Source organism: Hyalella azteca, unplaced genomic scaffold, assembly GCF_000764305.2.
Source record: "Hyalella azteca isolate HAZT.00-mixed unplaced genomic scaffold, Hazt_2.0.2 contig10505, whole genome shotgun sequence".
NCBI lineage: Eukaryota > Metazoa > Arthropoda > Malacostraca > Amphipoda > Hyalellidae > Hyalella > Hyalella azteca.
The window spans coordinates 68,613-92,891 of record NW_025940543.1 but is presented as its reverse complement, the minus strand read 5'-3'; the positions used below and the strand labels follow the sequence as shown (position 1 = coordinate 92,891).

Here is a 24,279-nt window from a genome sequence, read left to right as displayed (position 1 = left end):
CCTAATTGATATAAGACATGTCATTGACCGTTTGGACATTGTTTATAGGGTTATTTTCGGTTAATACGTGGTAGTGGTCGCTTCTTCATGGATGGAGGTAATTGAGACCTATGGAGTCCCCTTGTTTGACCAGTTGTAATTATTAGAGAGGAAGATGAGTGGGGAATCTCTGCAGCAAGCGCAGGGCGCTCAGCTTCTTCGCGGATGGATTCGTTAGTGCTGCATTCATTGTTTTGGCCAACAGTGTGTTGAACTGGAGAAGTAACTGGAGACATCTCATAACAATCTAGCACTGCGTCGGATGGTTTGGTGACGACCCTTGCATTATGTTCAGCAATAGATGTTAACACTTGAGCCGACGCTCGGCAAGGGTGACTCTTAACTGAAACAGAATTTTGCGATTGCACAGATTCGCATCTCCCATACTTAACATTGTCACCAGGCTCGTCTTGAATTTTCGAGCCACATGGTTGTCGGTCATGCAGGTTCACTGCTTGACTTGGTTCAGTGTGTGGAGTGTGCAATGCCCTATCAATTTCAGCTGGCCGGCGGCTCTGTGAAATGCAACGACGCGATGATGGTGAATGGGTAAGTGGATCTTGGTTCATTAGTGGGCTTGTCTCATCAATGGTGTCCCCAGTTCTGCTACTGGCAATCAGTTCCCCAGAGTATGTGTTTTGGTATTCGTCATCAATGGAAGCCATACTGAGCTGTGATAGAAGGTCATCACAAACTGCCAGGTCGAACGCGATTCCTGAGATGACGAGAAATGTAAATTTTACTGCTTAGTATTAGGAAATTAAGAAAAGATATCGACCAACGGTATATTGATTTGATAAGTAACAGAGAGTGCAAGAATATTACAACAAATTTCTATTTGTCTCGAAGCCTGGAGCAAAATTTGCAAAATTGTTCCCCGATTCAAAAAATCGTTTAGTAATTACCCGAATCTTCAAACGTTGGAGAAACTATTAAAATTCCTTCTGAATCGTGTGAAACACATTAATGAGTGGGTAGTGGAAAAAAAACGAGTATAGAGTCACCCACCTCGAGTTGTACTGAATGCGTGCTTGAGATAATAAATAAAAGCCATGACCAGATTTTCCGCTTTTTCCTGTGAAGGATGAACCAAATTTAGGATTTAACAATTGGACATAACAACGAATCAAAATTTGCAACTTGAAGCGAACAAATTTTACAATTTTTATTTATTTTTTCATAAAAGTAAGTCACATTTCTTCAGAACCTTAAAACTGGATTAAGAAGATCAATTAAAACACCGTAATTTCACATAACTTTCAAAAAATTACAGCTGCAAATGTGGATTTACATCTACATCATCATGTTAATTTACATTTGATTTACATCATCTACTCACGAGTGAATCCACCATGTGTGCTCTGTTCCTGCGCAGGTTTAAAATCACTTCCATCACATCAACTTCTGCAGAGGAAAACTCAGCCTTCAGTTGCAGGTTCCACAGCCCGAATAAAACTCCCGTACGTCCACTGCCATTACTGCTCGCAGACATCGGTATCACCGATCACATGGATTTTATGTATGTGATTTTCAATTTCTCTTAGCGCCTGACAGATCAAAAGAAGAGCAAAAGCCTAATTCAAGCCTGACACATTAATTGACCAATATTTTAATTGTATAATGATTTCAATTGAAGAATAGGTCTAAAAAAACAACGTACTGACCAGCTGTAGGTTATGGAGCAAGGGTCTTGGGAATTCTATTGCAAGTTACTTACCTGCAGTGGGCAACCACGTTACTCGGTCCCTCTGGCAGGCCTTCGCGAATTTTATGAAGAAAACCAACGAGGTCAGAAGGCCTGAAACTTGTGTCATCTGTCCATTTGGTGAGCTGAATTTGTCGCACATCGCGCTTACTTTCGCCCTGGGGTTAAAGATCAAAAACATTTTCGATGAGATCATTAACTTCGCCAACATGCCACTGCATTTTGGAGTACTCGTAACGACCAATAAATAAAAAATTATGGAAACAAATTAAAATTGTAGTACAAAATTTTTCTCCTTGTATTTACATGTGATCCTTTGTTTCAGCTGAATTTATCTTCAATGACTATCATTCAAATTACTAAAGGCAAAACTAAGACTAAGATAGAAGATAATGAAATTAAGGATTTAAAGAGAATTTGGAAACACGCGGATATAAAAATTTAGAGAGCTTTTGGGTTTGTTCTTGTGCTATTATGCGAATCGATTAAAATTTAATATTTTCGTAATAATCAAAACTCTGTGAAGATTTCCTTTAAAATATAATCCGTTTGACGCCATTATCCTAGTTAAATAATGCAATTAATTCATTAGTCGAATGAGAAATATTCTACCCAAAATGTATTTAATGTTAGTCATTTAAAATTTTAAAATCTCCAATGTTTGATGACAGAAATGCTTGTTATGGAGGAACGTACTATACGTGTGATAATGTATTTATATCAGTGACAGGCACTTACATTTTTGTTGTATTTATTTGCGTGTCTTCCACTAGTACATAACCTCAAATAGTCACTCGCATCTTCTTTTGCTGCCTATGACTTGCTATCTCCCTGACTGTCATCTGTTCTTTATATTTATTACTGTCGCGCATGACAGGTCAATTCATAGAATTATTCTCAGTCCTACAATGTTTTTCATAGATTGGTTATTAACATTAAACAATTGCAACGTGTTTTTTTTTGTTGTCCTCACCACCCGGAATCTAAAAAATTGTATGATAAAAACCTGGAACCGTTATGAACCACGTGTACGGAAATCTAAAAAAATTAGTAGACTAAACTCATTGTAGGGTGGGCTTTGAGAAAAGTTTACAATTAGTATTGCTCCCTAACGGTATTGTTGATTGATAGATAACCATAAGCATCCCTTCATCTGAGAACTCACGTCTGAGAGCTCCAAGTCTCTGGAGATGAAGAACTCTGCCCTCAGTCTCCTGATGAGCTTCACTTGAATGGGGGGGCAGTACACGGACTTGGTTTTGGACCGCGGCCAGTAGGGGTGCCATTCCTGCGTGGACTTGGGAAATAAGCAAAGAGAATCGGTCATCGTCCGGCAACGCTATTCAATGGCTTTGTCCGTTATTTGACCGAGAAGGACGCACGCGAGCTGAATGCACAATTGAATAAATCGAGTTTCTTGGGAAAATTGTTGCAAAATAGACGACTGGAAAACCAATTTTGAACTTTAGCGATTCCGAGTTCTATTCATTGATTCTTGAAACGTGAAATCAAGTTTCTTTAAGGTTTATATAACAACGTTAATCGACGAATACTTTACAGAAGAAATCAAGTTTCATCGGCATTGTCCTTAATACATATACAATTGATTTTCTCCGAGGTGATTTTTCAGGCTCCTTCAGTCACTATTACCTATATCACTTCCTCAAAGTTGAATAATCGGAAAGGAACTTATTAGTGTCCAATAAAATTTTACCGTAAGATTTTCTTGGTTCAACCTTACGATTAAAAATCGACGCATAATTCTATCATTATATTTTAATACTAGTATTATTAACGTTTAAGTCAGCATCTTATGATTTTGAAGGTAAAATTCAAAAGACCGAATTGCTTGAGGTTCTTCTTTATAATATCGGCTTGGTTGGTTCATTAAATCATACTTGACGTGAACTTTGGAGCAGCTTTAACTTGCATTTAAACGTTCAAAATTCTCATCATATATTCATCGTCATATGCTTATATAGTGCTGTTATCATGCCTAAATTGTAACCCACAGGTAAGATCAGCAAATATGTTTAATGGAAACTTTTAATTTAATCTCGCATACCATTCATTAGACGCGAAGTTTTCCATGTAGTCTGTATTGTTTCTTACGATCAAGGGTCTCGCCTTGATGGCAAGAAATTGATTTATCAAGTTTTCGAACTAATTAATGGGAAACAATCTCAATCAGTCGATCAGCCGTTACGTTATTAAGCCATCTACTGATACTATTCTTTAAATTGACTCACGTATCAGCCTGTTGAACAATTGAACTGTTGTGAAAAATTGAATAGGCTGACTGGATCACTTCTACGGACTTGTGTTAACTAGACCACGACCGCACTCATAGATTACACTCACCTTGAATAAAACCATTTTCATACTGAAATACGGAACTTTGACTAAGCATTCGAGAGAAATTAGATATTATCTTTCAAGTAATTCCGCCCGACGACTTCCCAGTCGAATTTCGGATTCCTCATATGTTCGCCCCGTGTTCCATCGACTCGGCCGGCTTAGAGGTGAATCAGCTTCAAATCGGCCACCTACACTATTCGGCTGGAAATTAGGAGCTTATTGCGGAAGTCTATTGCACGATGGGCCGAATCTGCGTAATATAATCAAAAAGCGCTGCCGACCAAGCTGTCTCATGTCAGACGCTAGTATTGGAGCGAACCATGACCATCTCCCCATCATAGAATGGCGTCGATGCATGTACACGCATACGTTTGTCAAGGCGTACGATGAAACGAAATGAGAATTTACTTTACATTTTTTTTAAGCTTAAGTGTTGTAAAATAATAATTTCATTAACCATAGGACAAAAATATCTGTAGTTATTTGGTTATCTTTAAAAACCACAGGCTGCTTGAAGGCATGGAAATATGAATAAGCGGTGCAGGAGCAGAAAAATACTTGATAAGTTCGTGGCAGTAAAAAAGTAACGATTGATTGTAGCTCCAAGAGATAAATGTCAAATCCATATCATAACACATAACTAATATGTAAGCTGTTAATTGGCAGAAAAAGCAACAGATGAACGTTCGGGTTCAGGCCTCCAAATTTCTTATTAAATGCTTAGGTCACGATGATTTTTGTATGAAAGTGCTTGATATTCCGATGACAGTGCATTGCCTGATGACAAGCATTAAGGAATTTACCTCCGCTTATACAAACAAGGTCTACAAAATTTAATATTTTTCAGGTGAGGTTTACAGTTGTATCAAATTGTTGTGCGGTTCACATGATTCCTTCAGTGAATTATGATCCTTGTACGCAATGGTAGTTGTCCGTACTCATCGCGGGCTGAGTGTCATAATGTCCAACTCTGCAAAGGCACTTGACTATTTTTGAACGAATGAAAAAAGTTTAGTCATTAGTTCAAGCAACATCGATGACAAAACCTGGTCAAGGCTTTACGGTTCTTGTTCCTCATAGTTTGTTTATCATGTTCACAAGGCAAATTTGCGGCTAGACTCGTTAAATATTTAAATAGTATTCGAGTTCAACGTGATGCAGCTGGAGGGAGTGAGTAGACGCGTGCAAAACGCTACCCGCTTGCCGCCTTGCCGGCGGCAGTTCTCGCGTAGTTCTAGTGATGAACAGATGTCGAACGACGAACGTTGCTCATTGTGGGAAACGTGATCTTGTGAAGTTGCGGGAAACGTGAACTTGTGAAGTATTTGACGCAAAAATAATAGATTTTATAAGCTGAACATCATTAGAAGCTACAAATTTCTTAATTTTACTGGAAAAGGCTTCTTAAATGTAGTTCGTTAAAAAACACGACACCGGCACTACCTGAATAGTGGGCGTGGCGCTTGACGCTGGTATTCTAGACAACTTAGTTGAGCTTCAAAGATTTTGGACCTGACTGTAATGGAAGTTTTTAGCATGAGGTATATGCTGGCATGAGTGTGTTAATTTATCAGCTCGTGTCCATTTACTTCAGGTTCTAATTTCTAATTCATCGAGAAAGCTGGATCCATGTGTGGAAATGCCAGTTCAGTCAAGAGTTCAACTGCATGGTTGGGTTTAGTCTACACCAGTCAGGCAGTCACCGAGCCGCTGCAAGAGAAGCGCGTGCAAACAAGGATGCAAATCGCAATAGTAACTCGAAAGTAAGTTCCTTATTTATGTAATTATATGCTTTTTTTCGTTGTATCATCGGGATTGGTACCAGAGTGAAATCTAAATGTTATGATCTGGGCTATTTTCGAAGAATTACAAATTATTAGAAGATAAATTTCCGAACTTTCCATTGAACATGGCAATGCTAGGAAGGTCATAAGTTCCAACTTGAATTTCGACAGTAGCAATTGATCTATTCTTCTTTACAACCACTGTAGGCAGAATTTTAAAGACTCGTGCAAATCTGTCCGATAGACCGTGCATACGAGTGACGTATCTTAAGATAACGAGTCGTTAGAAAATTACACTAAAATTACACTGGTCCGTTGACTGGATGTGAATGCACGCAGGTGTCATCTCACCCTGAATAGCAAACAATTAATTACATTGTATGTACTTTGAACCTGGAAAACCAAGGAAATAGCTAGCATATTGAATTTGCGCTATGTTAAAATGGTTGCAATTGAACCCTGTAGATACGCAAGGTTATTGTCTGCAAATATTTTGGGAGAACTTTGAGGACTGATTTAAGTGGTTATTGTGGAAGAATGTTTTAACAGTATATGTGATTGTTTAGTGATGGCGAATATGAGAGAAGGTTTAATACTGGTTAAGGTGAGAGAATTTTTTGCTCTGCCGTATGACCGGTAAGACACTTCAGCGAACTCGGCTGCGAACTGGCCTGCGCACTCGAATGCAAAACCTATTTTAATTTTGAACTCTGCCAGCCATAAATCCATCACTGATGAACGGATTTTATTAAAATTTGGAAAATAAGTACCTCGTTAATATCAGTAATCTGTGGATGGAATTTTTTTCAGATTTTTACATCCATTAATTTTTTATTAATACGGAAAACCTAATTTCATTTTGAATTCTGCCAGCCATAAATCCATCAATAATGAACGGATTTCATTCAAATTTGAATTTGAAAATTAAGTAGATATCAATAATTTGTGGACGGATTTATTTCAGATTTTTACATCAATTACTTTTTTTAATGCCACAAAATACTAAAACTTGACCTGACTAGGACCTAAACTGCGAAGTGAACGTGAAGTTAGGTTTTCCGTATTAATAAAAAAGTAATTGATGTAAAAATCCGAAAAAATTCCACCCACAAATTACTGATATTATCTACTTATTTTTCAAATTTGAATTATATCCGTTCATTATTGATGGATTAATGGCTGGTGTGACGTCGTTTGTCGCTCGTCAGATTCAACTCACTAAGTTTTCCTTATCCTCATCTATTCTTTCTTCAAATTTTCACTCATCCCTGCGTTCACTCCACAAGTGCGTGGAAAATATCGCAAAAATCAACGAAATTATAACCATGTGAACGCAGCGAGCCCTCAAGAGGTTCCCGCGTTCCTACTTCCTAACAGCGTCAGTGTGTGTCCACTGCTCGAGCGAGTAATGTGTTGCTCCACGAGCCCTCCCGGTGTTACCTTATTTTATGATGTTATAGCTTATTAAGCCTATTGTATCCATGTATTCCTCTATTGCCTTCTCTTTGTCTGATTCCAGAATTGTGATTCTAAATTCATGTTATTGAGTGCATATTCAAGTTGTCACTGCGAGTCATGCCGCGCCGATATATTGGCGGCCATGATCACGAACACCTGCTCATAGGCTCTTGACTATATCATAGTTGATATCTATTTTCTAGTATGAATTCGTCTAGGAGTAATTATTTTGAAAGGATTATTTGTCGCATAACTGGATGTACCGATTTGATATTTTCCAGGCCATTTGCCTCACCATTGCCGTTATAATCATTCGAATGTGTAAGAGAGACGCCATTCCGTTTTCTTCGACTCAGTCATAAAGAAAATTTTCGCGTGAGACTACTTTGTTCCCCGCGTCGTCTACACGGCATCCCTGCCGACTTGTGATTCATTACATCTCTTTTAATTTGAAGCATTTTAGGTAACTTTAAGATATTGTCATCTTAACTTAACCTCCAACCTCATGATTTCAGGTACCGTAATCGTAGGCCAAGCCCAACCGCAGTCGTTGGCACTAATCGTAAGCAAAGCCCAACCCAGCGTTGGCACTGTCATACTTAGTAATCAATTTCAAGCCCAACTCCGCGTTGGCACTGTTATGAGTTATCGAAATCGAATCCCAACCTAGCGTTGACGCTATAACTGTAATTGAAGCCCAACTCAGCGTTGGCAAATTTAAGCATAAGAAATTAATTAAACGTCAACATTAGGTATATCTGGTCTAACTCATTTAAGGTCGGAAATCTTAAACGTAATTATCGTCAACGTTGGCGTCTCTTCTTCTCGCCTGCCAAAACCACCTCGTGTGAGTAACAAATGAAATATCGCGGCCTTGCCGACATAAACAATTCCTGTCATGTCAGTTGTAATTTTGTTATCGAGAAGTCAAATAAGAACGTCCATCTATTCTATAACGTTTAGTACTAAACAATATCTAAAGTCTAAACAATGTGAGTCTACCCCTGCTTAGTTTAAGTTTCATGTATGTCTATCTCGACCTATTAACTAATATTAAATCTTATTTTCAGCTTACGTCACTCAGCTTACTTCACTCAAGTATATGAAATAAACGGGAGAAAACCAACTTCGATTTTCCCTGCCCCGTTGAGCCCGCACAAGTTTGTGCCAGCTGGCAGAGTTGAAAATGAAGTTAAGTTTTCCTTATTAACAAAAAAGTAATTGATGTAAAAACCTAAAAAATTCCATCCACAAATTATTGATATTATCTACTTATTTTCCAAATTTGAATAAAATCCGTTCATTATTGATGGATTAATGGCTGGCAGAGTTGAACGTGAAGTTAGGTTGTGCATTCGAGTGCGCAGGCCAGTTCGCTGAAGTGTCGATTCGGTTGCCATGTGTAAAATGTTTGGTACCCGCAATAGGTAGGAATGTTTGGTACGGGTGAATTTGTTAGGTTAGAATGTTTCGTACATGGATAATGTGGGATAATATTGAGGGTGTTGATTATTGGAGAATGCTGATTGTTGAATATGCTAGTGTGTAGTGAATAATGAAGAATGTTTTGTTCGGGCAATGTGAGAGGATGTCGAGTGCTGGTGAATATTAGAGATTGTTTTGTTTGGGCAATGTGAAAGAATCTTACATTCTGGTAAATTTTAGAAAATGTTGTGGCCCTGTGGATAATCAGGAAAGGAGTCAAAAGTTGTATCGCCTGATAGTATTCCCGGTTAAAATTCGTGTTTCCTTGGCCCTTGCTATTTGCTTAATTGTGCAACGATGATACATTTTTTATGTTTCCGTCTAGTCGGCACATATATAAAGCGTATGGCGATTCAGATGCACTCTCCCTTTCCACTATTATTTGGGGGATCGAATCCTTGTCCCCATTATTATTCGACATTAAATGCTCCCCCCTTTCCCCCCTAGTGGAGGGGGAAGGGAGGGGACATTTTTTAACTCACTTGCACACAACGCATTTGGCACACAGGTGCCAAATGCGCGCACCCCACGAACGCCCCAAGCTTGCTCGGTCTGTGACCGGATTTTAATCGGACGCTTACTTCGCTCGTAGAACCAGAGCGTAAAGCTAACATAGAACCGCTAATTTACGCGCTGGGCGAACTAAAGGCGTAGTTAATTTAGAAGCTAGCCACCCTCAAAATTTTGATAGGGTTTTATGTGTCTTAGCTTTCAATACTAACCTCTATTACTTTGATCTGAACATTCATGATTAACTTTCCTAAATCATTCTTAACAGACTTTCTAGAACCAACACTCAGATGAAATATTCAGAAATCTTCAAAGAAATGCTTACTAGCTGATCGTTAATGAATAATACTTTGGAGCTACCATTGAATCATCGTAGTGGTCCAGCGCAGCGATGACGTGCACTTTCTGCTGCCAGATCATCAGCCAGAAGTCGGCCACAGTGTCTTCCAGAGGAGACTGCGCCGCTATGAACTTGATGTCCGCTCTGCAGCTCTGAGGGTAGGAATGTGTTAACATAGGGATAAACTTGATGTCCGCTCTACAGCTCTGAGGGTAGGAATGCGTCAACATAGGGATGAACTTGATGTCTGCTCTGCAGCTCTGAGGGTAGGAATGCGTCAACATAGGGATGAACTTGATGTCCGCTCTGCAGCACTGAGGGTATAGGAATGCGTCAACATAGGGATGAACTTGATGTCCGCTCTGCAGCACTGAGAGTAGTAATTTTTTGCGATAGATATTGTAGCAGTTGGGATAGAATTAACTCCAGGCTTCAGTAATAGTGACATTGTTTCAAGTTCCAATAGCTCAATTACTGCGAAAATTGTTGGTAATAAGTTTTTGTGTTCCGGTTCCAACAATTCAAAAATTGTAAAAATTTTCAGATAATATATTTTTGATTTCCAGAGGAAAATAAAGATCTTCTGATTTGAAGGTTTTAAACATCCAACTTTGAATGATCATTAGTTCTGTAAAAAATTTATGAATCGCCCGGTGGTCTCTATCAGGTTTTAAATCTAAACTTACTTGGATAAAACTCGCGTTTATGTAGCCATCGGAGCCGTAAGAATCTTCCAGACGCACTCGCGTCCTGTTGACTAGCGGAGAAAACATACAACGATAGAAATAAATTGGGAAGGATGTCTCAATCGCTGTCACAAGAATTTTGAACGTGAGTCATATATAATAAATAAATTTTCGGTCTCACACTTCTCTCAGGATTCAGCTTAGATAGTTAAATTTTATGAACTTGGTGCTTGTAAAGTTTGAAGGATTTCCCTAGGGGCAGCTTTGCCACATCATGTAAATTTTGTGTTTTATTTCATAATTTGAAGGAGGATGAAATAGAAATCACTAAATGAGAAGAAATTGAGCTTCTGTCCGGTAAGTAAGGGAAAGTAGGGTACAGTGGGATATGGGGTACAGGAACATGACAATTATTTTATATATTAAGGGGACCGGCTACCCTAAAATTTTCAATTTTGGCGTTTTCCGGTTTTTCTGTTCATCTTAAAGCTGGAATTCTGCTCTTTCCAATGGTACCACTGCCATCTCTCTACGTGAATATTTACGTTCATGACGGCTCTTTAAACGGAGGCGGGTGGGAGAGTTCTTTAAGTAATTAGATACGGGTGGGAGAGTTCTTTAAGTAATTAGATATAAAGTAATTAACTGCTGAAATCTTTGAATATAGTTTCTACCTGAGTTGTGCTGCAGTTACATGCTTAGTCTCATCTTAAAGCTGACATTCTGAGCTTTCCAATGATACTACTGCGATCTATGTAGGCCAAAATTGACGCATATGGCCGCCTTTTAACGGGGGGCGGGGGGTGGAGTTCCTTAACAAAATAGACCCACGAAAATTAGAGCGGCATGACTACATATATTGGTGTATCTGGCATCTGGGCTCAGTTACCCTCCTAACTTTGTACGGAGAGCTGCGCTACAAGTTGCTGCTAGCATCCTTGAGTGGACTAAGCTAGAGAAGCCTGTAGTTTGGTATCCATGCTACATTGAGTGCCTATTTCGAGGCGCGCGGGACTTTGTCCAGCCGTCCTGAAAAGTTTAACTTATTGAACTTACTGTCACGGAAAACCTATCTCCTCCTACAGTTTTCAAGCTACAGCAATGAGAGTTATATCATTCGATTCGTAAAGACTATATCTATCGACGTAGCCATCGCTTTTTTTGAATTTGTGCATGGTTCGTCTTATATATGGGGGAGAAGGAGGGGAGGGGGTGAAAAAAGTGGAAAAATGGGAAAAACGCGCATAAAAAAAATATGGGAAAATGAAAAAAAGCGATGGCCAGGTCGATAGATATGGTCTTTACGAATCGAATGATATGTGTCTGGATGTTGTAGGACGATATTTGTAGGAGGAGATAGATTTTCTATAGTACCCCTTTGTAGCCGTTTTCTATGAATTTCACGTTTTCTATCAATTTTTTCGAAAAATTCATAGGAACAAAATGTTATTTTTTTACATTTTACGTATGTATGTGAAGTTTCGTGATGATCGGATAATAACTGTAGAAGTTTTTCCGGAGGGTAGCCGGTCCCCTTAAAAAGTAATATTGAACAACTGTATAAGGTAGTAATAGCGCACAAGGAAGTGCAATGATTGATGTACAAAAAAGACGTGTTGCTCTGTCATGCATTCCTCTGTGCGCAATGTATTGTTTTAAGACGATTCAGTATATACTTGTCATCATGAATTAAATGTAATAAGATGGTCGATTTTGCGGACTGAAGCTTTATGGATGACTAATTGTTATATCATACGCTCAAAATTAATTGCTCAAGATAATTAGTAACTTGCTTCATTGGTTTTTAAATAGCGACCGAATGTTTCCAAAATGTTAGGGGTATATTGGGACAGTGTCCATGTCCCTCGATCTTGCAATTCTTCAAGCTAGACCTTCCAATATGAAAAAAATTATCCGTTTGCCGCCAAATATTTGTTGAAAGAAATATCAGGTTCTTTGTCATCTTCAGAAGAAGAATTCCGCTTTTTTCATCATTCATTTAAAACATTATACGAAGAATTACTGATAGGAAAAAGGTAAAAATCTTTTAACATATTTCATAGAGAACGAAAGCTCCACGATTACGTTCTTGTAGAATTTGGCATCACCGTGCCTAAAACATATTATGTTGGCTTAATAACAAAGCCATATGACATGACGAACCTGAAATATCTTATTTCGTCTTGGAGGAAAATTTTAACGTTTTATACTTATTCCTGCAGTTTATCATGCGGCAGTCAGTATGGGAAAAATTTGTTTCATTCATAGCAACTGTATTTAATGTAGAACAAAATCACAAAATTTTAATCTGAAAAGTGACTATAATTGTGATGATAGTATAATAGTTATAAGTGTCCCAATATACACCATGGACTGTCCCACAATACCCCGGGACGGGGTATGTTTTGATTTTATTTTGCATTTTCATTATTTCTAGTAAGAGGAAGAGTTCTAATCATTGCTTAGGTACTTAGCAATGTAAATAAGGATGTGATGCGTAGTTTAATTTGAATCTATTCATATTTTAAAAATGAAATATTTATAGTTGTGCTATTTTGCATTCAATTTTTTGTCCCATTGTACCCCGCTTTCCCTTACAAAGCAAGACTAAAGTAATTTTTTCGAGGTTAATCATAAATTTATTTTCTGCAAGAAGGTATAGGAAAATTTAAGCACAAAGGGAAACGCGCCCTCTGCTAAATTTTTCAACAAATTCCTAATGAAAATGATGGGGATGTCGGATAAATGTAACTTGATGATGTAACTCGGATAAATGTGGATCCCACGATTCTATCTAGAATCGTGGGATCCTTTATCTTGAGGCACGTTGTGCAAAAATAGTTTTAGAAATTATGCGCAAAACAAATAGAACAATTTCGAGAATCATGTAATGTTTTCGTGCTATTATTTAAACGCACAAGTAAGGACACTTGTTTGTTTGAAGTCATCTGTAACCTGCAAAAAATCTGCATTAATGATTGAAAAGCTGTAAAAAATCTGCATTGATAAAATTGTAATATCTCGATGGCTGATAACCCGTTGAAGTTTTAATCATGACTCACGTTCCATTTCAGTTTTGGCCGTGATCGAGGACGCACGTACGTGTTTGCGGGTCCCAATTTTTTTCACTTTTTAATATGCCGGTTTGACTTATCTCTCGAATTTGTACCGAAACGATTTCAGTGAAAGATTCAATTTCAGTGCAGTTTAGCAAAAATGGTGCGAATTGTGAGAAAGGGCGGCTAGTACAAGTGTTTTTTTCCCGACAAATGCCAGTGCATGAAGTGAGCGCAAGCTTGTAGCTTGTTGGGAACTTTCGGCGACCGCCTATCAACCGCAGAACAACGGTGCCTTGAGCACGCTCAGGCCTTGTCTTTCTATACCCTGCTCACCCTCTTGGCAACTATCCCTCCCCCCCTCTACCCGCCTGTCGCGTCGATCCCTTGATTCTCCCAGCCCATCTCTGTCTTTCCCTCGCCAGCTACAGCTCAGCTGTTCCGCCAATCGAAATTTTCGAGGGAACTTTACTATACTCAACTCAACTCAGTTTTGTATTTTTCTCTGTCCTTTTCTCTGTTCAAGAGGTTTAGTTCGAGCATTTTATAATGGCTGGACAGAAAATAAAAAAGATTGTCGAAAGGCCCTCTACGGCCTCTAGAAAAAAAATGAAACCAAATCAGCCCAGCTAGAGATGAAAGTTTGCAAGTACTGCAAAGTGATCTCTGAGCGAAGTCCAGACGGTCACCTGTGAACGATGCGATGATCTCATTTGTTTCTGCTGTTCGAAGTTGAGCTCTAAGGAGTACTCATTTCTCCAAAAATCTAAATTACTTCATTGGTTTTGCCGTGATTACAAAAAACAAACTCTTTGTGCTCGAAAAAGCGAGGAGTCGGTGGAAGAGCACGGTACTGAGTCGAAATCGTTGAATGATGTAGTAAACTCCTTGAGGGAGATGGTGCGCTCGCTGAGTGACAAATTGAGCTCGCTATGCAATGAGCCTACTGAAGTGAAGGCTCAGCTGAACAATACGGAAGAAATCGAAGTAAAGAACAAGAGAGCTGATTTATGTGATGTCGCTAGCAAAAGCTCACGTGAATTACTTGATAGAAAACGTAGGAAGGCCAACCTGGTTTGGTTTGGGATTCCCGAAAGTACCGCATCTGATGAGAAGCACCGACTGAAGGATGACACTGCATTTGTTGTAGAATGTTGCAGCAAGGTACTCAACACACCAATTGATATTACATCGTGCAAGAGGCTACGCTCGAAGGATGCTGCTGCTAACACCTGCAGACCTCTTTTGGTGACTGTAAAGGATTCTGCTCAGGTCTGGAGCGTGCTGAAAACAACGAGAAAGCTTGGAGAATCCGCTGATTACAAGTCAGTTTTTGTAAAGAAAGATTCCACCCCTTTAGAGAGGGCGGTTTTTCACAAGTAGTGGCAGGAGAGAATGAGAAGGAAAGGTACGGAAAATCAGGCCAATCACTTCCAAGCTGTCAATACAAGACCGGCTGCTTACGGTCAGTCAGAGGAGATGGAGGACTAGTAATTAGTAGGAATGATGTCCGTAGATCAAGGCCTGTAAATATTGTAGGAAGTAACCGCATACATCAAAGTGAAATTGCAAAAAAAAATTTAAATGTTTTTTCACGAACTCGGATTCCGTTTTGAGCAAAAAAAGTGAACTGTTAACTATGATCGCAAACGAGTGTATAGGCATTATTTGTATTACAGAAACCTTCCCTAAAAATCGCGGGGGGAAAATTGTACCTGTTGAATTTCAGTTGCCTGGTTTTGACTGTTTTCATAACTTAAATGAAGAGCAGTGCAGTAGAGTTGTAGCTCCGTGGGTTAGAACCTCTCATGGGGCCCAGCAAGTTAAGTTATCGCAGAGCATCAATCAGCTAGAGAATTAGTGTGGTGCGAACTTACTCTAAAAGGCAAGGATAGCCACCTCATATGGGTCCTTTATAGATCGCCTAACTACTCCTCTGATAACAATGAAGTACTAAACAGCCTTTTATCGAGCATGACTTTCAGCAGGTCGCATGCGTTAATCGTTGGTGACTTTAACCTTCCAGAAACAAACTGGGCAGATGAATATTCTAAAAGAGATGGAATCACCAGCATCCATTTTTTTGGAGTCTGTGCGAGACTAATTTTTAATCCAGAACATCACCAAGCCGACCCGTTTTAGGAGTAAACAGACCCCAAATATTCTAGATCTAGTGTTTACTAGTGAAGAATCAATGATAGATGAGATGTATGAGATGAAATACACGAAGAATAGGTTCTCAAGCGCCTGGTAGCTCTAAATCCTAACAAGCCATGCGGACCAGACGGCTTCCATCCCTGATTGCTCAAAGAATTACAGCCGTTCTAGCCGGGCCATTGACAGTATTCTTGCAAAAAATCTTGAACGAAGGAACTTTGCCGTCCGATTGGAAAGAAGCTCAAGTAACACCATTGTTCAAAAAAGGTGACAAAAGTAGCCCCGGTAACCATCGCCCTGTCAGTCTGACAAGAGTTGTTTGCATGGTAATGGAATCTGTTGTGAGGGATAGGACTGTTGTGAGGGATAAGATCACTTGACTTTTCACCATCTCCTATCAGATTGTCAATATGATTTTATTGCCGGTAGATCCTTCACCACTAACTTATTGTCTACGTTGAACGATTGGACTCGCCTTCTGTACGAAAGGGAGCCAGTGGATGCATTATACCTCGATTTTACCAAAGCATTTGACAGTGTTCCGCATGAGCGGCTGTTACGTAAAGTGAAGTCCTTGGGAATTGAGGGAAGCGTGCTCCAACGGATCAGAGACTTTCTAGTAGGTAGGCGACAACGTGTCAACATTAGCAGAACCGTGTCAGATTGGGCATCAGTGCGCAGTGGCGTGCCACAAGGAAACGTTTTTGGGCTTAATTTGTTCGTTGCTTTTATAAACGATCTGCCAGAAGTAGCGTCCAGCGTGTGTTCCACGTATGCCGACGACACAAAAGTTTATAACACAGTGAAGGATGCGTCAAATAAAGCGCAATTGCAAGATGATCTTGACAGTTTAGTTAACTGAGCTGATACGTGGCAGCTGCGGTTTAATGCTGACAAGTTTAAAGTACTACACCTCGGGAAGAACAATGAACAGCATGGTTATAGTATTAGAAGACATGGTTACAACGAGAGAGTAATGATTGAAAAGTCTAGTGTGGAGAAAGATCTCGGAGTTTAAGTTGACAAGGAGCTGAAATTTTCTAAGCATGTTGAAACGAAAGCTAATACATCCAAGAAATTTCTTGGTCTAATCAGACGCTCTTACGAGTTCCTAGATGCAGAAGCAATGAAGCAGTTGTTTGTTGCTGTCGTGCGCCCGAATCTAAAGTTTGGAAACGTTGTGTGGTCACCGAGGTTTGAAAAGAACAAAAATTTAATAGAGAATGTTCAAAGACGTGCAACAAAGATAATTCCAGGCTTGAAAAGCAAGTCCTATGAAGAAAGATTAACGATTATGAAGCTTCCAAGCCTCAGTTATCGACGTCTGCGTGGGGACCTCATGGTATACAAGTATACTCATGGTTTATACAAGGTCCCTAAGGATTACTAGAATTTGAAACAAGAACCAAGAGATTTATGCGCCGGTATTAGCGACAGGCAAACTTTGAGACAAAGTGATGCTATGGGCTCTCACCAAATCCAATTAGGCTGCAGTAAACATTTACTATTGCGAGTTTCAAGTACAAGCTCTGAACTTTTCTTCGTCACGACCATGCACTTCGGCAATAGACTAACGTAAATATACTGCGTAAGCGAACTATTAAACGATTTTTTGCAAATTTGAAATCCCTGGATTAAAAATGTATCTTATTCAAAGCACTAACAGTGAAAACTTGTTGAAACTAATGATGACCCATGCCTTGAGCTAGGTAAGCTGACAGTTAAGTACTCATTAATGAGATGCTGGCTTTATGTTTCGAGACAGGGTTACTCAGATAGCGCTTGCTGGTCTGAACGGCCCGCATCTGCTAAGCTTATCTCCGATATCTATTGACAAAGTCTTTCATAGTCTCGACTCGACCTAGGCAGGTCAACTAAGCAGATGCTTGTAGACAGCATTCATACCTTCAGGCTTCAAAAATCAGATCAATTACTGGTTGAAAAAATATACGGTTCGGTCATCGAATTGGGCAGATTCGAAGAGCACATCCTGGTTAAATATATTAATGCCCGGATAGCTTATAAAGCAATTTTATTTTCCTTTGACTCGTGTCTCGTGCATAGGTACAGGCAAAACTGCATGGCATGCAGGCATTGGTTAAACCTATTAATGCCCTAGGCTTCGAACAAAATACTCTCACAGACCGCAGGCTGGACAAAATCCAACCCCAATTGTTCGCGATCGACGAGCATACTTCCGCTTGCTCCTTGAAGCGATATACGTCCTACGCTACGGGAAAGACAGAATTATATTCCCCTTTTAATATTTATGCCCCTAAGCATCGTGTAGAGCAGATTTATATGGCAAGTTACTGATGAAAATAATGTCCTTTAATTGAGCCGAGCAGACTTACATGGCACGTATTTGTTGAAGCGATTCTTGCGGATGTTGTCTGTGGTGAGCGCCTCGTCCACGTCACCCGTGGCACTCTCGTGCTGCAGACGTTTGAAGTGGAAGCCAAGAGTGTCGGAGGCTTGCAGCTGCAAAATTACAGCTTGAGTTATATTTTTTCTTTGAAATAAATTTTTGGAATAATAAATCAAAGAACGTTTCACAAGAGAACAATTCATCGTATAAGTGGTCATAGTTTCAGCAGATGGAGCTGATTTTCGAAATTTTTTTACAGTCGCATATATTACAAAATTTATAACGTCAACACCATAAATGCATACGGTCATCACAAATTAAAATTGTGCTCTTTGAATGTTTTGTCACCGTTCAAAAATTATTCATCATTCATTTCTTCCGAAATGAAAAATTTCTTTGCTGATTCTCATTGAAACCATGGATAAATGAAATTATATCATGTGATATATAAATATCTTAGTAGATTTATCATGTGATACATGATGGTTCAACAGTCCATTTAAGAGACCTGAGTCATGGCTGCCAGCAGCTCCAGACGGCGCTGTTTCTGGTCTCCAGACCTGGAAATATACAAAACAATTATCCACTAAATAAATGAAGGAGTTCTACTACTGATGAATTACAGCTAGACTTCATGTCAACGGACTATGTTGCGGTAATTTCCAATCATTATAGCATCAATTATGTTTCAAAGGAAAGTTAGAAATGGTCTGAGAGAAAATAATAGTCTCGAGCTAAAAATAATCAAGGATTTTGGTAAAATGTTTAAGGAGTTAGTTTGGAGTCTAAAGATGGCTAAGGGCGTGGTGGTTAATCATACTGTAACTAATATGAATTTTCATTTATTTGGGATTAAGGAGTTAAATTCTCTTTCTCGTGCATGATAAATATGGTACGGATAATCAATATTTCAGAATAATCACTAAGTAATTCACTCTTGCTTTCAAAATTAAGTGGAGACAAGTCTCCTGTCGTATGAAGTTCGAGTCATGCGTCAAACATACATTCATAATTGCATGTACAAGAAAAAGTGCGATCAAAATATTACGGCATTTCTCACACATTTTGGGTGATGCTTTCTCCTTCTTCACTGTCCGAGATTTTTAGGCAGCTTTTTTTCTGACAATATAATATGCATAAGCCGATGATGGAAATCCCACCAATACAGGAGCCCACTGATATAATCAGTAGTACAGTTTTATCATTGATGAGACTTCTCGTAGCATCCCCCGTCGCTCTTGATTCCTCTTCATTCCTCGTAGCATCCTCTGTCGCTCTTGATTCTTCTTGACTTCTCGTAGCATCCCCCGTCGTTCTTGGTTCCTCTTGATTCCTTGTAGCATCCTCCGTCGCTCTTGATTTCTCTTGTTTCCTCGTAGCATCTTCAATCGCTCTTGATTCCTCTTCATTTCTCGTAGCATCCTCCGTCGCTCTTGATTCCTCTTGACTTCTCGTAGCATCCTCCGTCTTAAAAATACCAGATATGTCCGTCCCAATTTTCGCGTCATTCGTGTAAGCCTGCTTGGTAAATTTGCTGGTTAGTTTTCAAGATATGGAATTAACGAGGAAATTCATCTGCTAGTATATTATATTGGATTTTTTTAATACATTTCCTAAATAGCCAGTATATAGGAAATTCTGGCCAGCATATTCTTCTGGAATGAACGTTTTGAATGTAAATTCAATCAAGATCCTGGAACTAGTACTTTCTAATGATGCTTGTTCGTAAAAATATTTTCGTTTGAGAAATAACAGAAAATCATTTGATGTGAGAATTTAGAAAAATTATGGATACCTTAAAATATCAACAAGGTTTCAAGGAAGCACATCTATATATATACAATGATCCCGCACAATGTTTCACCAGGTTTAACTTCATTCATATACGGTGAGTGCATTAATATCACATACAATTCACTTAGCAATTATTTCAGTTCAATGAGTGAAAAAGATGAAAAATAACAGTATTTACAGTAACCACGACGCGATAGTCTTGACCGGGTTGAAGGTTGTGTATGGTGAAGACGCATCGGCTGCTGGTGTTGCGACCAGCAACCTGGGACACTCCCGGCTGCTGGTCGAAACAGTCAGAAGCATTCATGAAGGCAGTGATGCTGGCATTTTGTGCTGCATTACAAAGCGCAGCATTGATACCGTAGCGTGTTACGCGATCAGGGCACTCAGGAGGCGTCCAGCTGATTGTGAGGGAGTTCTGGCCTGCTGATATCTTCTCTAGCTGCTGCGAAGCAGTAAAGCCTGCTCAGAAAATATTTGAAATTTTAAGTTAATGTGAATTTTTTATCGAAAGCCTATAATACAGTAGAGCCTAACGTAACTTACAAGCATTATACTGTAAAATGCAATTTTTATAAAATCGAAGGTGTTAAGGAGAGAAGAATTTAGTCTGTTTGTAAGATTATCTTCAATTTCACCTAATAAATGTGGAACTGAGATCAGAGGTTTTGCTCTCCGATTTCTTCAAGCGCAAAAAGGAAACTCCATTCTATACATCCTTAGTTGTATTCTCTTTAGTAATATTGCGGTGTTGAAGTATTATTTATCCGCGCTTTGAATTATGCTCACTGGTTACTAATAATTCCTGGAATATTTATTCATTTTTTATAATTTAGGAGGAGTTTGGATACCCGTGTATATAGCTGAGAGCAGTAATAAAAAATATTTTCTTACATGCAGACCTAATGCAGACCCAGGTTCAGCAATTTTTTTATGACGCGCGAAAGTAAAATTTTGACTGATGTACAGGGTGGGGCAGAACCGATTGAGCAGTTTTGAAGCGAAATAAAAGAGTAACGTACATAAAGAAGAAAGTTTATTTTGCTCGAGGTTAGCATAAAATATTATTTAGAATACTTATGTTTTGAAAATAATATCTGGAAGATGGTGGCCGTTAGCTACAACACACTGTTGGAGTCGTTCTCGGAGGAGGGAGTAAGCGTGACAGTGAATTCCGAACGCTATGCTGCAATGTTGCAAAATTTCTTGCAGTCCAGGATGGAAAACATTGTTGGAAATGAAGCATTAGGAGACGTGTGGTTCCAGCAGGATGGGTTACAGCTCGCACAGCTCGAATGTCACTCAATGTTTTGAAACGCATGTTTCCCGCGGACGTCTGGTGTCTCTGAGGGGTGATTTACAGTGGCCTGCAAGGTCACCTGATTTGAGCATTTGCGATTTCTTTCTTTGGGGGACATCTAAAAGAGAGGGTGTTCAGAAGTCGCCCTCACACCCTACCACAGCTAAGGGAACGGATTATTGCAGAGGTTATGGTCATTCCTCGCCATATGTGTGAGCGTGCTGTGGGAAACTTCCGAGAATGACTCGAACAGTGTGCATGCGCGTACCTGAGAGAAAAAGACCCCCTGTTTTGAAGCACTGGGGTGTTTCAAAGCCTCCCCGAGCTTGACGCGCTTATATTTGTGCGGCTAGCGTCGCGTGGTCAGTGTGCCGAATGCTGTCATAGGATGTGGTTGTGTGGAGCCGCCGCTCATGAATGCCACCAATCTACACTGCATACGGTTAATTGTTCCAACTCAATTCGGTTAATTGTTTCAATTCATTGCTGTTCTTTTGTCAATAGTAATGTTAACGAGCGACGTCTTGTCCACTCAATCACACAAGAAGTTGATCATAAAATCAAAGATTTATTCTGGTAGTACCGCGCGCAAAACAAAACAAACACGGCAACTCTATGTAGTTGCCCTCTTCGTAGCTGAGTGGACTAAGGTGCCTGCTCGCGACAGTCTGGTTGCAGTCTTGGCAAAGGTTCGAATCTCGGCGGGCGACTCATAGTTTCTTCAACCAGAGTTCGATAGAGGTGAGAGCAAAGAGTGTAGTTTCATGATGATTGTACATACCGATATAAATTGTGTAATAAATATGTGTATAAAAGAATGAATGTGTGACTAATTCCGCTGTGGAGGAGAAAAGCGTTGAAATCAGATAGAGACGGATAAATATAATTTTCATAATTTTGGTTGGGAGGCGGCCATGGATTAGACTGGGATCGACCGGAGGAGTAGAATATGTTAAAATAATTTCATCAGGCGCTGGAAACTAGACATGGATATTGCACAGATTCTGAAAAGAAGGTCTCATTCTCCGTAGACTTTCGGTGTTCTAACGCTAAAACACCTAGGTGTTTAAAAATCGCAAATTTTGAAGTACCTGAACGTTTTCGAAACACCTGGGTGTTTCGGTGTGGGCACGATCTTTCGGGGAGGATTTGAAACACCCAAGTGTTTCAAAACAAGGGGCCCTTTTCTCTCAGTATGTTGCAGCTACCGGATACCATCTTCCTGATATTATTTTCAAAACATAAGTATTCTAAATGGTATGTTAAGCTAACCTCGAGGAAAATAAACTTTCTTTATTATGTACCTCCATTACTCTTTTATTTCGCCTCAAAACTGCTCAATCGGTTCTGCCCCACCCTGTATATGAACAGAAATATTGTAGAGTAATAATTTTACTGAAATTCAGACTTAATCATCTTCAAGTGCGACCAAAATTTTTACTTAGATCAGAACCATTATTTCATAACTACAGAGACATCCATGAGTGCATTTACGGTCTATTCTAGTCAAGTAGTTGAATAAACTATGATGCAACATGGAAATGTTTATGCATTTTACGTTCATTCAAGCTAATAATCTCCACCCAAATATCACCAGAATTTCTAGTAAGCCGTAGTCTTACCAAAAAATATTTTGAATTAATCTTACCTAATTCACCCGTTGTATTTTGGATACAAGTCAAGGTACTGAACCCTGAAGTATATTCGGCCACAACACAAACATTGTACACGCTGAGGCTGTGGAGGTCACTAATGGTGTAGCTATGAATGTTTGGGTTAATCGTGATGTTTCGCTGCACGTCTTGCAGCGGTGAGTCTCCTCCTTGTGCCAGGAAAGTGGAGGAATAGGATAGTAGGTATCGCGTCACCTTGCAGATGGGGACCGGTGCTTTCCAGTCCAATGTTATTCCTTGACAGTCAAGAGACTTTATGATTAGCGACTGTACCGGTAGGAGCCATGGCATTCGTCCAAAACGTTTTTCTGAAAATGCACAGGACATTGTTTTTTACGTTAGAATCCAATTTTCTTACCGATACGAGTTGATCCAATTTATTCAACTTAAACAGCCGTAGATTTGAACTGCGATCCTTTCTGTGCAAAGTAACATCAACATTTGTTAGAATTTTTTGCTTCACTCTAGTTTTATACCTCTCATGACTGATCGGGCTGATCTCTTTTCGGGCTCATTCGCATTTCTTTCGTCGGTATGATAACAATATTGAAGACTTATTTCCAACTACTGCTATAAATGGCAGAAGCAACATACTTTTTCCACTCACCCACGGGATAGAGTAACAAGTCCAGACAACTTTCGTTTCTGGGCGGAGAATTGAAAGCTGGTGCGATGCAAATACCGATTAATGACACGGAAACATTTTCATCTACTGTGACTGTATAATTTTTATACGGTGTTGTATCTTTGAGGTTGTCATGTAAGATATTATTGTCAGATGCAATGACCGAGTATCTCACTAGGTATCCTTTAAATACTTCGTTTGATTTTGGCTTGTTCCACGTGACAGTCACTGACGAGTCGGACATGTTCAGAATTTTCAAATCATCAACGCTCACGAATTTAGAACCTGTCATCAAGAAAAATTGAAAAATTATGCATGAGGCTCAAGCTACCAAGGATTGTTATGAATGATCTATGAACAACTAACTTGGTGTAACGTCATGAAAACGGGCTTTACCTAGAAACATCTTAGTTATCTTTTGGAATCTAACTAAAAACTGAGAAAATGCAACATATGATGTTCATCTATTTTTTTAAATGCTCGTGTACATTTATTTTTATTTTTACTACACACGCTATCGAATTTATTCTATTGCTACTGTTCAGAAAATAAAAGGATTTGAACCTTCTAATTTCAAACCCACCTGCTCCGTTCGTAACATTGAATTCTGTCCGCAACATCATGAGCTTGGATGAATATTCCACACAGTGAGGCAGAGCTTTTTCTACACAATCGACAGCACTCAGAGTGCTGGATGCTTCGTGTTCGGCTGATATCCCTTTTGTTTTGCGTTGGTCATATCCGCACCATTGCCTGTTCTTGTCCATGGATACCATGTATTGAAATAAAGTCGAGGATGGGGCTAATTCTGGAAATGGTCATTGTGAGTGAAGAAGCCGTCATCTAAATCTGACTAGATTTCAATGGCAGTTTATCAATATTACATCATAAAAGGCGGAATCATGCATAAGTTTCACTAGTTTTATGAATAAATTTTATAC

At 39.3% G+C, this 24,279-nt stretch overlaps 1 protein-coding gene across 1 annotated transcript; it reads right to left on the bottom strand.

The window, feature by feature from the left end:
• Positions 1–19,406, bottom strand: LOC125178523 (tyrosine-protein phosphatase non-receptor type 21-like). The gene is made up of 10 exons (XM_047882455.1): positions 19,141–19,406; positions 18,455–18,506; positions 17,933–18,059; positions 10,366–10,436; positions 9,700–9,831; positions 2,910–3,032; positions 1,757–1,902; positions 1,379–1,517; positions 1,048–1,114; positions 1–754 (listed from the first exon to the last, which is right to left on the bottom strand). The coding sequence occupies exons 1-10, from the start codon at positions 19,404–19,406 to the stop codon at positions 51–53; spliced, it is 1,827 nt and encodes a 608-aa protein (XP_047738411.1). The 3' UTR covers positions 1–50.
• Positions 19,407–24,279: the final 4,873 nt, after the last annotated feature.